Source organism: Nanorana parkeri, unplaced genomic scaffold (genome assembly GCF_000935625.1).
Source record: "Nanorana parkeri isolate BGI_ZX_2015 unplaced genomic scaffold, ASM93562v1 scaffold181, whole genome shotgun sequence".
Classification (NCBI taxonomy): Eukaryota; Metazoa; Chordata; class Amphibia; order Anura; family Dicroglossidae; genus Nanorana; species Nanorana parkeri.
The window spans coordinates 1698839-1715346 of record NW_017306449.1 but is presented as its reverse complement, the minus strand read 5'-3'; the positions used below and the strand labels follow the sequence as shown (position 1 = coordinate 1715346).

At 42.7% G+C, this 16508-nt stretch overlaps 1 protein-coding gene across 1 annotated transcript in view; it reads right to left on the bottom strand.

Annotated features, from left to right (window-relative positions):
- Nucleotides 1-10828, bottom strand: part of LOC108785838 (myeloperoxidase-like) — a 28676-nt gene extending 17848 nt beyond the window's left edge. The window contains exons 1-5 of the mRNA XM_018554993.1: nucleotides 10392-10828; nucleotides 9533-10314; nucleotides 8725-9439; nucleotides 7840-7897; nucleotides 253-350 (exon numbers count right to left, since the gene is read on the bottom strand). Of these exons, the coding sequence (XP_018410495.1) occupies nucleotides 253-350; nucleotides 7840-7897; nucleotides 8725-9439; nucleotides 9533-10314; nucleotides 10392-10828 (2090 nt within the window). The remainder of the gene's footprint in view (nucleotides 1-252; nucleotides 351-7839; nucleotides 7898-8724; nucleotides 9440-9532; nucleotides 10315-10391) is intronic.
- Nucleotides 10829-16508: the final 5680 nt, after the last annotated feature.

Sequence of the window (16508 nt, the reverse complement as noted above, 5' to 3'; positions counted from 1 at the left end):
ACTACATCAAATAAGCGGTTCCTGGAATAATTATTTATTCTCATATTTAGAAAACAGTTCTCTGTATGTCCTACAGCTATCAAAATTATAAGGCTAACCAGTTGGGGTGTATAACAATACGTAAAAATAATTTCGAAATAAAAGTCAGCAATTGCTATTGTGGTGATCACATGGCTGGATATTTGCCTTTACATGCAATTATACAAAACATAAGTTGCATTTCAGCATTTCAGCATTTCTAGCTTATCTTACTTGTTACGAGTGTCTGTGTACGCCTTATCGACTAAACGCTTTGCTTGTACGACGCTGTCTTGAAGCAAATTGTGCCCAAACTCTTTCAGCACACCTGAAAAAAAAAGAAATAGTTACAAACTTACAATTACTAAGAATAGGTTAGTCAAGTAAAAGGTAGTATTAGATAACTATCGAGGACATTATGCAGACTCTAGTTTATCAAGCATTTATATTTGGAGATGTGTCCTACCTTTTGTTTTATGGTATTCACATCTGCAAATAGTGACACAAACCAAAATAGACGTTTTCCACAGCGCGGCTGAACAGGGAATTCTTCATATTTTTGGTACCTATCTGCCAGCAATTGAAAACAGACCAGCAGCTGGCCATATGTGTATGTGCACAGGTGCATGAGAGATAAGATCCACCTGAAGCAGTTTGTTTTATCCTAATGGCCACAGCAGGTGTTCAAACCCGGTAACCTAAGCACAAAGATCTCACAAAAAGATTGCCCAAGAGATGTAAGAAATTGCCATGGGTTATAACTCTCTAGCATCTTCCAAAAACTGAAAATAAATAGAAATATCATACCTGAAAAAACATTTAGAGTGCAATCTGTTTTAAGTAGAGAACATTGAAACAGAAATACATTATTCTTTTTAAACTCTTATTTCATTGATAAGTAATCAACATTCAGTTTTGTTGCCCAATATTTAATCTACATCACTGACTTTCAAGGAGGATTAGAGTCAAAATCTCAACATTGCTTTGTGCCTGAAAAGTACAGATATGTATTCAGATTGGCTGTGCCCCAGTTATTTAGGCTCGAAGATGAGGGAAGAAGCAAGTGGGCAGCCCATTTAAAGTCAATGTAGACACAGGAGCTTCTTTACGCAGCTCCGGGCACATTAACAACTGGCCCCTCACACTCTATGGAGCAACACACCCTGTGTGAATGAAGTCTTTGCATTATTACAATGTAACACTGGCCACAGATGCTGAACTATCTCCTTAAGAATGACATCCTTCAGAAACCTGTGGCACTCCTTTTTCCCCAGCAGCATCAGGCAAACAATACGATAATTGAAAGAGATGCTTGACATTGGGAGCATTGCTTAGTTTTATCATGCCTTGTATGAGCAGCCTAATTCTGATCCATTAGTGATGGGTCTTTGGAAATATGACAATCTAGGTCATTTTTAGACCAACATTGCCTACATGCTCTAGCTATTTTAAATGTATGCTATTGCAAATGTATTAGGATACACAAATTAATTCATCAGCACAAGACAAAATTATAAATCACATTACTCAGTTAAAAGGATCACAGTGCATATTAATAGAAGCTTCATTTTTTCTTCTTCTGTGTCTAGAAAAATAGAAGTGAATACATTTAGAATTTACATTGTTTCTTTGCATTTCAAATATAGTGAGCTAATTGTTAAAATTAAAGCATTTTAATGTACTTAGTAGATTCTAAGCATCACCTACCTGTGTAATCCTGAGCATTCCTGACCCCTTTTACAGTCTGAATTTATAAGGCATATTTCACTGATTTTGTAGAGAGACACCCACTGGGCTGGTCTTTGCCAACAATGATGGGGCAGCACCTGCAGACTAGTTCCTGGAGGCGGTGAAACAATAAATGTTTGGTTTATACAGATCAATCAAACATTCTTGTCAATCATTCAACGATATATGAAAAGTATTGCCTTGTTCTAGAGGAGAATTACAGGTGGCTGTTTACTAACAAAAGGTCTGAATGCAAAATTTCATAGCAAACCTTACACGTGAGAAATTGTGTTACGCAATGTGTTTCAAGAGTTGACATACCAAACAGCAACAGAAATAAAAACTGCTTCTGAACAGGGTTTAGGCTTAGGATTTATTCTTGTAGTTAGCCAGGTAAATTTCAACAATTCATGAACATTGGCACAAAAGTTTTGCCTCTTACAGACATCATGCAGTCTCTGGGGCTCCCAACCCATTTAAATAGCTTTGTCCTTAATATCAATAAATTATCATTCAGAAAGGAAGGATTCAAATTAAAATTGTACAATACCTGGTTGGTCAATATCGCCAGACCTGTGGAGTTGGTTGTAGAGTTTATCCACTGATAGATTTCAGGGGGCATTTAAAAGTGCAGGTACAATCTGATTATTCTTAGGCAAAATAGAGAACTGAAGTGCTACATAAACATGGACATTATGGGTTGGCCAAGCATATATATTTATGCTGATGTAGAAAAAAGGAATTAGGAGAGATGGCGACTTATCAGGAAGGAAAATTAGTGCTCAGAACAGGTTTTCCAATCAATCCTTTCCCCCAAAAGTCAGCATGCTCTTTCTGTGGGAAAACATAGACATGACCTTGTCACCCATTCTGTCCGCACTTGTATTCCTAGATCCCTTATGTCTACCTTGCTTTTTCTTACAGAAGATCTTACATTTTTAACAATAACAGACCCTCCCAATAGATTACTCAATAGATCTCCGTACCCCCTTTACTAGTTTGCTGAAATTATCATCATCGCCAGTCCCGTTAGGTACCAGTATGACTTCAAAAGAGGACAGTAGCTTGGTTTTCCTTTACATATGGGTAGCTAGAAACAGAAAAGCTAAAAGAAAATCATAAGAATGTTTTCACATACAAATCTCAATCAATCTAGCTAGCTGCAACAAGTGTCTTTATTGCTGTTGTTTTTGTGCAATCAAAGCATGAAATCAAGGCACAGCTATTGACGAGGTTCCTTAAAATGCCATCTGACACATCAAGTCAATTTCTCCAGGTTTTGATTTCAGGTTTATGATATAATATAATGCACAGAATTTAGCGTCTGTTATGCAGAGATCGAGTCGATACCCCCATCAATTAGTTACCCCCAGTTGAGAGTTAAATATGGCATGAAGTAGTAAAAATTTTACTTTTTGAGTTTTTAATTATTTAATGCAATGTCACATTAATCACTTCCTGTCCACAATCTGTATATTAATGTTCCCTAATGCACGATGCCTTGTGCTTGGGATACATAATAACATTTTATCTTACGAGTACCCAGATGAAACTTTTCACATCTGGTAGCTCATTATCCTGGCTGATAGCTCCAGTCCCCATTGACAATCAGTAACCAATCACAATTTTCCCAATCAGGTGATCACTATATCAGCCATGACATAGTTATCACTGGCGGCTTCATTGGCAAAATGAGCCTTCTGCCTGCACATAAACAACACCACCTACAGGCAGCAGTGGGGTCTGCATTGCCATTTCTATAACAGTGCAGTTGTAAGATACAATTGCACTATTAAAAATAAATAAATAAAAATATGAAAGAAACTTTTGCCAAACATTTTTTTTAAATATATTTTTGATCAATTGTCAGCCTAAAATAATAAACAGAGCAGGGTTTTCATTAAAACAGTAGACCAGAAAAAAAATTTTTTATGTACTTTTAAAACATTTAAAACCAAACCATAGAGTTCACATCAGCATGCATTGGTTAACTTGACAATTCTAAATGTAGCCTGAACATTTAAGCATCGATGACTCCATAAGCTACTCAGGTTAAACTTTCCAGACACATTGCAAAGAACTGGTGTAAAGAAAATATGTTCCTAAGTTTTATTGACAAACTATATAAAAAACACACATTAATATATATGGGTCATTTTTTATATTGTATGTTATAAAACTTTGATGTATTGTAGTTATATGTCCTCCTTAAAGTGTATTTCCACTTTTGCAGGCAAGGAGGCTGATTCCAGGTTTTTCTCAGCCCCTTCACAATGATCTGTCCTAATGGAAAGACTTAGGACTCTTCTCAGACCACATGTGTCAAACTCAAGGCCCAGGGGCCGAATTCGGCCCACCAGGCCATTTCCTAGACTTCTATTTTCAGATCTAGGTATTAAGTTATTACTAAAACCAGTGATAATCGAATGCAGAGGCAATTATGATAAAGATTAGATACATTTATATGGTCTTACAGATACCTTTGAGGGCAACCATAATGTGGATGCGGCCCACGATTAAATTGAGTTTGACACCCCTGTCTTAGACCCTTCACAGCCCCTCCTAACATTTCAAATTGTAATACGCCTCTGGTAAGTCTGTAGGATCACAACTGCGGAGTAGCGGTAAGACTTGGAGAGGCTCAGTCCACTCCTCTCACAACACCCAGTTTTGGTGGTGGCTATTCAGTATTCAATTCCAGGCGTCACTCTCCATTAAGTTCAAGGAGAGTTTGGAATTGTTAACATCATACGCCGTCAGATAATGGCTAATGTCAGCGTGGATCCACAGAGGTATTACCTCATACACTCTAGAATAGCGAGCGTAATAACGCAACAAATGATTAAGTACTCCGTACTGAATTAATTGAAGACACCATGAACGAGGAATGGATACTAGGTGTGTGACGGCTGAACTTTACGCAAGGATTGAGTATGAGCCGTAACTTTACTATAGGCAGTTCTCCCCCAGGGAGTATGCGTAATCCCCATTTAGGTGGTCTGATGCAGTTTGTAGTTCACGATTTGGTTACTTTCGCTTAATAACACAACTACACAAGAGAGGGCAGCAACAGTCTATGAAGGTGTACATGTCCCTACATATTGGCATGTATAACTGACATGGGGCAGGATGTGATATGCAGTTGAGCAAATCCGCACAACTATAGCAGTGGGGTACCAGCAAGACAGGATCAATTGTACAGCCTATGAAGGGTTACAGGCTACTTGCGTTTTGGAGGAGGTTCATCTTTGGGAGCGTCCTGCAGGTTGAGGTAGTGGTAGCAGTCCAGCTTGGAGTAGACAGCAATGTGCGGTAGCCGTTCGGGCAAACTAAGGGACCCCCCCAGGCAGTCGGGCAGATCGTGCGGGTAGAAGCGCAGTGGATGATTGCAGGGCGTTCACGCTATTAGTGGAACACCGTGCAATCATCCCTTCCTGTCTTTATCGTGACAGCGGCCGTGCACGGCCGCTGAGTCTGGCGCTGGAGCGCTCACAGGTGAGTCCTTTACACAAATAAAGAGATGCAAGAAGGAATCTTTACTCTTAGAACCCTAACCCAAGTAAAAACAATTTGTGCTTATGCTATGTGAATGGGAACATGTAACAAATAGAAGTATTTACTCATATTAGAGAGCAGAAACCTCATATACTGTTATTATCTTAGGGGATGGCAGTGTATCAGATGGACTAGCCAACCTAGTCCCAACAGTAGACTTTTTCTTGGTTTTCATAAGAAGGAAGGGGTCATCTGAAGCCCCCACAGATATTCCAGTTATTAACGGATCTTAGTAATTAAGTTATTAATGTAATCAGCCTGTGATCAGCTAATTTAGGCGTTTTTTTGCTTTTTATCAAAAATGGAAATCTTCCAGTTTATTAGAGAATGTTGCAATGTACAGCTTACTTACCGTGACTAGTAGATATGCTTGTTAAAAGTTGAAGGCTACTTGAAAAATTACTTAGTGCCATCTTAAACACAGAAAGTGTCTCAGAAGAAAAATTGCATTTACCTGATATGACACAATGTGTAACCTGTAATGTTTCAAAGTAAATTTACTCTGTGATGTGAATACTTTCAACTTCTTTGTCTCAGTACCTTAGGAACACCATCCTTACATTCACCTTTTTCAATATACCTTCACGGCATATTATGTGTACATGGCACATCATTACTTAGTGAGACAGCAGGAAGTAAATGGGGAAAAACATCAATAAACATTTACAAGGACCAGTGTTAGCACATAACAAATATTTTATAATAAACGGATATAAAATTAAGTTCTTGGTGTTTACTAGTAGATTTCTTGATGTTTTTTTCTCTTAAGGTGACACCAACCTTAGGAGTTAAATCTTAAAAATGCATTCATGTACCTTACCTATTAACAGAAATGTATCTTATTTGTGTATCACTCGGCTGTAGATCCTCAAATCATCTCTGAATTGGTGCTGACACTGTCCTTCCTTCTGGAGGGTGACTACTTTTGTTCTCCATGATGCCTGTGTTTATGTGTCCCATAAGTTAAATTTTTGTTAAAAGGTAAGGTACGTAAATGCATTTTCAAGATTTAACTCCTGAGTTTAATCCTTTGGCTTTTTTGTTTTATTATTTAAAAATGGTTCTACAATGTTTGTGTGAAAATTTACTTTCAAAATAGAAAATTCTCTTCCACAGTGAACATAAGTCATGGCCTTTTCTAGGCCAACTTAGAGGTATTATTAGGCCAAACATGGGTATCACTTTGGTATAGAGTAGGGAAGGGTTAACACATTTTTAGCCTGTGTTACGTTTTACTGTTGCTCTTTTTAGTCTTTAAATACTGAACAGCCTTGTTAATTCTATGTAAACTTTTATTGTTTCTATTCTTGCCACAGCTGGTCCCTCACAATTGGCGGGCCTTCTCCATTATTTAGCATCGGAAGAGGAAGTGACTGCTCTGCGCCACTGTTTGAAGGTAATTCAAAATGTACATGATGTGGTAATCTCAGAATTTCCTGCTTGTTTTAGTTAAAGTATAACTAAAGGCAAAACTGGTTGAGTGACTCTAACATCTGTCTGGTTTTTATCGCTGTCAGTGTTCCTGCTAGGGATAGCTGCTCTCCCTATTTGTCCTGGTGATGACCATTATCACTGAGAGTGAAAGTTATCAAAATCCAAAATGTTGAGATGTCACCAGAAAGGTAATTGAGGGGAAAGTAGTTAAAAGAGAACTATGAGGTAAGTGTTTTTCCTCACAGTTCTCTTAAGGGTCACGGGAGGACATATACTAGCGTTCTCCCGTGACCCAAAGCTCAGTATAAAACACAAAAATTCCCCAGTCTCAACCTGCCAGCCAGCCTGCGACCAAACAAGTAGCCCTGTAAAGAGTATGCGTTAAAATCAGAGGTTTTAGTTGCACAAACTTTTGGCCAAAAATATGTAGAAGCCACACTGCCACGCCAAGGCACCTCTGCAAAGTGTAGTCCTAACTCTATGTATCCGAGTCTCCAAGTGTGAGCATATTAATGAAGTTGATAAATTACATGCAGGTGTACCTGGAGGTAGCCAACTCCTCCTAATAAGGTGCAGGGACGCACTGGAAGCCCAGCAACCAAAAATGCACGCTGGGACTCCAGTGCATCCCCCAAACCAAAAATAGTCAAACTAGAAAAAAATGGTACATGCATGAATCTATAACCGGCCTTTATAGCAGGGCGCACATTGTGAGCGAGCGATGGTATGTGTTCGCTAACTTTCCAATCTATTGAGCCGACGTGTGACAATTTCATTGTCACACGTCGGCTCGAACTATGAGTATGAGAGATTTTCACTCACTTCATAGTTCTCCTTTAACTATACAAATTCCTCTGAATTGGTAAATAACTTGCAAGCATAAACAAAACAAAAAAAAATGCCACCTTTTCAAGAAAGAAGATGGTTAAAGAAGTTATGATTGAACCAATTATGTATAAATTTAGCCAAGTGGCTTACTTTATTAAAGAATGTATCAAAAAATTATTATTATAAACACGACATCATCAAAAGTTAACAGCTGTGTCAATCACCTCACACATTAAAACTATTAGAGCAGCCAACATCCATTCCTCTCATTCTCACTTTGCTATGCTGGTAGCCATCACCAATAATTGCAGAGAAAACTTCCTTTGCATTCAATCTGTTAAGAAAGTTCATAGGACATTAATACATTTTATGTTGAAGTTTTCCTGTGAATAATTCCCAATTACGGTATATAGAGATCACGCACAAAACAAAATGAAAGAAATGTTGTAAGGGTTGTGGTGTGGGCCCGAGTTGACGAGGAGGACCTCCCTTGCAACCCCGTCTGTGACCACTGGGGTTGTTCAAAACAGTGTGCGCAGGCAGGGGGTGCACGGGTGCCGGGTGCTGATCCTGGGTTGCTCAGATGAGGGAAGACCTGATGGAGCAGTTGGCCATTCATTTATCCAACTGGGAAGTCAGGAGGCAGACCGGATCAAGCATAGGCGGGCACTGGGAGTACAGAGGATAATCCAAAGAATCGTCAGGAAACAAGCCGGGTTGATAACAGGCGGGCAAAGGCAGTACAGAGGATAATCCAAGAGTCGTCAGAAAGCAAGCCGGGTCGATAACAGGCGGGCAAAGGCAGTACAAGGGATAATCCAAAGGGTTGTAAGAAGCAAAGCCAGATCACAGGGTTTCAAGGAGACAAGAGCAAGGCACAGACATCCACACAGGCTGAAGATCACTCAGCACTGAATGAATGATCTGAGGTGCCTTATATAGCCCAGGGATGGGTTATTGCGCATGCGCCAGCGTGATGACGTCACCGGGACGTATCCGCGTAGTGACGTCACGCCGCGTGACCCCGCCGGGTCTTCTGGCGTCTGCGCCTGCGCGGCCTGGATGCGCCGGCGGACGTCCCCTCCGTGTGCGTCCCCGCACTGGAGCCCGGATCGGGACCCGACATGCCCCACGGACCGGGACCCGACATGGCCCACGGACCGGGACCCGACATGGCCCCCCCTAAGGGGCGGCCTCCGGGCGCCCATCAGATGGGCTTTGCTTGGGTTGTTCAGTAAAAAGATCCGGATGAGTCGTGGGGCGTGGATCGCGGACACGGGTTCCCAGGAGTTTTCTTCCATACCGTAGCCTTTCCACTTGATGAGGAACTGGCCAGTGCCCCTACGCCTGCGAAAGTCCAGGATCGCTTCCACCTCGTATTCCTCTTCTCCATCTATTAGCACAGGATTTGGAATGTCTGAGGAGCGGTCTGAAAAAACGTCCGGCTGGACTGGCTTCAATATAGAGATGTGGAAGACAGGGTGGATCGGATAGATTGGTGGGAGGGTCAGGCGGTAGGATGCCGGATTCATTTGGCGTTCCACCGGAAAAGGCCCAATATAACGGGGTCCCAATTTTCTGGAAGGACAGGCCAGTTTGAGGTTTCGAGTAGACAGCCACACTAGGTCTCCGGGTTGTAAGGTTAAATCCCCTCTGCGGGAACGATCATAAGCGCCCTTGGCCGCATCCTGGGCCTTGGAAATGGCCCGTTGGAGCAGGATGACATTGGAGTGGAGGAAGTCCACTGTCTTTTGGGCAGCGGGGACTGCAGAATCCAGTTTCCGGGTGGGTACACAGGCTGGGTGGAAGCCGTAGTTGGAGAAGAAAGGTGACTGGACCGTGGTGGAATGCCTGGCATTATTGTATGCAAACTCTGCTAGTGGAAGCAGGGACACCTAGTTGTCTTGGGAGAAGGTGGAGAAGCAACGGATGTACTGTTCCAAAGTTTGGTTGGTCCGTTCTGTCTGACCATTGGTCTGAGGATGGTAAGCTGATGAGAAACTCAGATGGATGCCCAGGGCTGTACACAAAGCTTTCCAGAACTTAGAGGTGATTTGCAACCCTATGTCAGAGACTACGTCGGTGGGGACCCCATGAAGACACACAACCTCCCGGATGAATGTGCGGGCTAGGATCTCGGCCGTGGGAACCTTCTGTAATGGAACGAAGTGGGCCATCTTGAATAGGCGGTCAACCACCACGAAAATGGCCGTGCAGCATTCGGAAGGCAGAAGATCCACAATAAAATCCATGGAGATGGCAGTCCAAAGACGGGACGGAATCGGGAGTGGCCGTAGTAGGCCCCAGGCTGGGGAAGAACATCCCTTGTTGCGGGCACAGCGAGGGCAGGCCGCCACGTATTGTAGGCAGTCCGTTGCCAGTGAAGGCCACCAAAATGTCTGTCGTACCAGGTCTGTGGTTTTGCGGGCTCCGAAATGACCAGCCAGTGGTGCATCGTGGCAGTGCCCCAGGACCGCTGTGCGGGCACTAGAGGGCACGAAGATCCTATCCTCATGGAAATAAACTCCGTCTTGCTGGGACATTCCTGATTCGTCCGAGGGCGGTGAAATCCTGGATGCCTGCTGGATGTGGGAAACAAGGTCAGGCTGTAACAACAGGAATTGGGTTGCTGGCAGGATGGTTTCCGGTCTCTCCAGAGTTTCTGGTGCCGTGTAGATACGGGACAATGCGTCCGCTTTCCCTTTGCGTGACCCAGGGCGGAACGTGATATGGAGATATGGATACGTCTTGCTGACCGGAGGTATTCCAGATTCTTGTGGTCTGTATATATCAGAACCGGGTGGGCGGCTCCTTCCAGTAGGTATCACCACTCTTCTAGTGCCAATTTAATGGCTAGAAGTTCCTGGTCTCCGACATCATAATTCCTTTCAGCCACACTCAGTTTCCTGGAAAAATATGCTACGGGGTGCAGGAGGCTTTTCAAGCCCTGACGTTGTGACAGAACAGCCCCAACTGCAGCTTCTGAGGCGTCCACTTCCAGGACATACGGCAGCTCGGGGTCTGGATGCCTCAGGATCGGGGCGGACGTGAATTGTAGCTTGAGCTGAGTAAAGGCTGCTTGGGCCTCTTGAGACCACTGAAAACGACTCAGTTTCCTGGTTAACTGTGTGATAGGCAGGACGATCTTGGAAAAATCCCGAATGAATCTCCGATAAAAGTTTGCGAAGCCCACGAAGCGCTGCACACCCTTCCTGTCCATGGGTGGAAGCCAATCCAGGATGGCCGATATCTTCTGAGGGTCCATGGAGATGCCACTGGCTGAGTGATTCTGTAAGGGTTGTGGTGTGGGCCCAAGTTGACGAGGAGGACCTCCCTTGCAACCCCGTCTGTGACCACTGGGGTTGTTCAAAACAGTGCTGATCCTGGGTTGCTCAGATGAGCGAAGACCTGATGGAGCAGTTGGCCGTTAATTTATCCAACTGGGAAGTCAGGAGGCAGACCTGATCAAGCACAGACGGGCACTGGCAGTACAGAGCATAATCCAAATAATCATCAGGAAACAAGCTGGGTTGATAACAGGCGGGCAAAGGCAGTACAGAGGATAATCCAAGAGTCGTCAGAAAGCAAGCCGGGTCGATAACAGGCAGGCAAAGGCAGTACAAGGGATAATCCAAAGAGTCGTCAGAAGTAAAGCCAGATCACAGGGTTTCAAGGAGACAAGAGCAAGGCACAGACATCCACACACAGACGTCCTTAAAGGAGAACTATGAGGTGAGTGCGTTCAAAAAATAAGTCAAATCAAATTGGGTGGACACACACTTTAATGTCAACTGAGGTTAGGGGCAGGGAATGAGAAGAACTAAGGTGGGAAATGTGGGAGTAGAAGGAGGAAGGTCAATCGTGGAAGGGGACAGAGGAGGGTTGGGGGGGGTAGGAGAAGGAAAATGGGTGATAATGGTGGGAGAGGACAGACAAAGTTTGGATAAAATAGGAGGAGGAGGAGGTTGGGCAATGGTGGTAGAAAGCAGAGAAGGAGAGGTGTCCAAAGGATATAGAAGTATAGTGACGCTGGTCAGATGAGGAATGATGGGGAGGGTTGAAAGGTATTTGGGAGTGTTGGAAAGCATGTGTAGAATATTGTTGGGGGGTGAAATGGTTTATGGGAGGTTGGAAAAGAAAGTGGAGGGCAAGAGCTACAAGCATTGAGAAGGTGGAGAACTCTGACGATTGGGGAACTTCTATTAAAATTTGTGCAGGATCTGGGTTTTATGCAGAGTCAGAGTCTTGTGCAGGCTCTGGGTTTTGTTGTCTTTCAACCTGTGCTGTTTGAATCTGGATCTGCACACCTAAGGCTTAAAAAACACTCTTGTAAAAAAAGGTTTTGTTGTGGCAAGTGATCATTAAAGTGATATTAAAGCTTTGTTTTGTTTTTCATATTTACAACTAGGAGGCCCTCCTTTGTATCAAACTTCTGTTGTTTTTCTTCTGTAAAAGTTTTCAGTTCCTAGTTTACTAGTGGGTTCCCGCATCGCTCTGCCTCCCGCTCCCTGGATGTGTGCCTCCATCAGCTAAGCGGCTGCTGTGGAGGAACCCGTGCGTGTGCGTTCCCGGCTGTGCCCACAGTAGCTATGTGCGTCCATAGACACACACAGCCATGCTGCAGACCACGCCCCTCCTCTCTGCCCAACAGTTTGATTGATTGATAGCAGAAAGAGCCTATGGCACCTCTGCCCTCAGTATTATTCCCCTGCAACCAGGAAGTCCTGGGAACGGAGGATCGCTTTGGGACCAGCGGAGGTAACAGCGGTAACACAGATAAGTGTGGTGGAGACAAGGGAGAGAAAAAGCTACTGGGCAGTTTAATTGCATACTGGGCACTCTAATGCATTAAGGTAAAAACACTCAGGCTAGAATACTACTTTAAAAATCTTACAGATATTGATCATCTGTTGCATGCATCCATGTATTGTTTCAGAAAACGTTGCTGCTGTTTAGTGTTGTACAGCTGTTATTTCTTGTTGGACCACTGTAATGACTTAGTGCTATTCATTGAAGTGCCAGAGTGAACATTTTGCGTCCTGTTGGAGCCTCAGCATCCATGCCAAATCAGGAGATTCAATGGATGACCTCCCCTGCTCCATTTATCTATCACAGTGACCAGCCAGCCTTTCACTGACAATCTAGGGTTGGCTGTGCACACTTTGGTGGGCACATCTAGCTTCGTCCAATGTCATCTAAACGGTAAAGAAAAATGAATGTCAACGGAAACTGTTTTCGAAGCATCACAAGTAGATGAAGTGGGAATGGGGGTGAGCTATAAGAAAAGTAGAGCATGTTCATCTTGGAAGGCTATTTTTTTATTTATCTTAGAGACTGTTTTAAATTACACATATGAAACAATGCATATGCCAGGAAATGTAAAATAAATAAAATCATTTTAGTATCTTGCTCATGATTGTTTTATTAAAACAATATTAAGTATTGTATTATTAAGTCAGCATGGCTTCATTTTATTTACTAAGTTCTGTAAAAATGGGCTTGCAAAGTAAACAAACACTTTGCTAAATGAACATACTGTACTGTTTTAATAAATCAGCCCTATTAGGAAGATTAAAAAAGTAGGTATGGTAAATCTCTAATAAAGTGTTTCTGTATCCAAAAGTAGTGGATACTAGCCTGAGATGGATTGGGGGAGGGTATTAACCCCAATCATGTTCTACTGCTATCCTGGGCTCCATTTGAGAGATCACACCGCACTTCCCATTCTGGTGATACAGTTTTTCCAAGAAGGAAGTGATAGAAAATATACAACAGAGAAACAGACAAGAATTAAGAGCAAAGTTCTAGCATTCCCTACTTAACTTAAAATGCATTTTTACTTATGTTTGACTTGCCATTGGAGAGTTTCAATCACTTCCTGTCTGGGGAAAATGTTGACACCAAGGTAGGAAGTGAGGGAAAATCTTAGTAAAGTAGTCCTGGACAGCAGTAAAATCTTACAGGGGTTGAATCTTTCTGATGATAGCACATGGTTGTCAATTGATTTAGAAGTGCAAACCTAGACTTTATCTGAAAGTAGAGCTGAAACCAAAACTTTTCTTTTTAGATTTAGTTGGATTGGGAGGGTTATAAGCCCTGTCAGATTTTATTTGTGTCGCATTGGAGAGATTTCCCTTCTGACAGCCGCAAAAGGAAGTGAGAGTAAACCCCTCCAAAGTGATGGAAAGCATTGGTAGACAGCAGGGTCACCAGAACTAGTGTCCCCGTTGGAAAATGTCCTATCTATTCCTGTTGTGATGACAACCCAAAATTTGGGATTTTCATTCACTTTCAGTGATAATAGTCACCTGGACAGATTGAGAGGGTGAATCTCCCCAACAGGGACACAGACAGCAATAAAAACCTGACAGAGGTTCTAATCCCTCTCCACTCTATCCAAAACTACAAAAAACAAAGTTTGGCCTTCAATTGCATTTCATTGACAAGCCAAAATATTTCTGGCTTGCTTGCCACGGAGCTTGCAAGGATTTTTTGCTGTGTGCTTGTTACTGCTGTAGTGACCCATAGTTAGCAACAATGAACTTAGTTACCTGTTCTGCTGTCAATGTTTTACGTAAGCAAGCACACAGCCATAAAAAACACCAAGCACCAACTTGCAAAATTTGTTTTTTGTTTGTGTCTGTGTTGCTATTGGAAAGCATAATTTTCCTGTGTTACTACATTGTCGATAAGGAAATTAGGTGAAAACTCTATGAAGCCCCAGAGAGCAGTAAAAGGGGGTTTAAGACTTCTGCACTGCATATAAGGCACACAATTATTAAAAGGCTGGGCATGCATATTAATAATGATCTGTATTGTTTACAAGAGTTTACAAGGGTAGGGAAGTCATACATAAACCAAAGAGCACATGGATGTACATAACAGTAACACAAAATTTTACATTCATTTAAGAGCACAACAAAAGGAATCAGAACAAAAGGTAAGTTAACATCAAAGGAAAAGAGACTGTGCCCTATGCCAACCCCAAATGTCCCGCCACACCAACCGAGTTGAGGACGGTATGCCAAAGGTGGGGGATCACGGTCACTTGCACAGATATTTTCCAGCAAAAGCAACAAAAAAAACTGGGGAAAAAGAGAAGCAGAAAATAGAAAGGTAGGAAGAAAAAACAGAGACAAAGAAAGACAGAAAGAGAGGGCTGCGCAAGAGCCGGCACAGGCTCACTGTCCTACGTCCTCAGCAGAGCCATCAGAGTGTAAGCAAGGTCTGATCCAAATCTATAAGATGGGTATACTCCAACCATGGAGACCAAATTTTCAGAAAAGTAGGACAGGAGTCATTCAGGACAGCTGAGAGCTTCTCATGCACCATCATACCCATGGCCCTCTGCTTAACCGCCCTAAAGAAGGGACCCTGAGTGGCCCCAAAACATTGGCTAAATGATGCTTGTGACATGTTTCTTCAATTAATAAGCAAAATAATCTAATGTATTTGACTGAGTGCTGGTGATCTCCGTTTTCTATGATTTGGGCAATAGAACAGTTTAATACTGACCTCGACAATTTGTATACCTGCACCCACAACTTTTGTGCTTTCAGACACTTCCACCAAATGCAAAGAAACGTACCCCAGGCATCACAGCTGCGAAAGCAATAATGCTCTGCTTTGAACCAGTGTGATGGTACTATTAAAGGAGAACTATGAGGTGAGTGCTTCTCACTCACCTCATAGTTCTAGCTGACCTGTGACAATGAGACTGTCACAGGTCGGCTCAGTAGATCGGGAGGTGAGCGAACATATACCGGCGTTCGCTCACCTCTCGATCCTGTCACGGCTCTCTGCCGCGACAGGGGAGGGGCTGGATTCCCCCCTCCCCGCTCCGATCCGCCAGCGCTGACTGGCGAAAACGGACGGGGCGGGTACAGCTGGCTCTGCCTCTAGATAGGCGGAGCCAGCTGTCACTCACGCAGCTGGGCGGATCTCGACATCGATGTCAGGATCCGCTCCGGCTGCGGCGTCTCAGTATACCGCGAGCTGTAGCTTGCGGTATACTGAGCTTAGGGTAACGGGAGTACGCAAGTTTGTGTCCTCCTGTTACCCTAAGGAGAACTATGAGGAAAAGCCCTGACCCCATAGTTCTCCTTTAAGGGCCCATTCGGACCATAGCGCCGTGTTAAACGCACAGTGTACTATTTCTCTTCCAATGCAAGTCTAATGGAAACTGCTTAAAAACAATGAACTTTTTACAATAAACGGTGATAAGGTTGGAATTCTTGGTCTCTGCCCTGAATATATCAATTTACCAATCTGTATTTGTAGTACAATAGTCAAAATATCAAACAAAAAAGGTCCTATCAAAAACTTAAAGTGCATTTTTCAGCTTTGTAGCCAAATTGGGATAACACCAACTTTATATTTGTTACATGTTCTCTATCACATTGCAAAACTTAAAAAATAGTAGAAATGTAAGCTTATGTTTTTTATATGTTCCTTGTGCTAATTCCAGGATTGCAAAAATTCTGCTTAGTTTCCACTGACTGGAGATTTAGGAGGAGATTTATTTCAAATAATTAACCCTGCCTGTACTGCGCTGGCAGATTTAATTATCATTTTTAAATTAGATGAACAAGACTCTCTGTCCTAAGAAAGGGTTAAAGCCCTGAAGATACTGTGGCGTGAATTTAGCAAAACTGGAGCAGACAAAGTCTGGAGCAGATTTGCACTGCAACCAATCAGCTTCTCTGTCTCATTTTCAACTCTTACGTGAGCAAACTAAAGAGAGATGCTGATTGGTTGCTGTGGGCAACTGCTCCAGATTTTGTCTACTCCAGTTTTGATAAATTCCCCCCTGTATGTTAATGAGACCCTCAGTTTGTCCTAAGTAATTCTCCGAGAATTATTGTTTCTGAAATTGAGAAAGAAGCTTGCAAAGGCCTGCTACATGGAGACATCTAAAAGGTAGGAAATATTTTATATATATATAT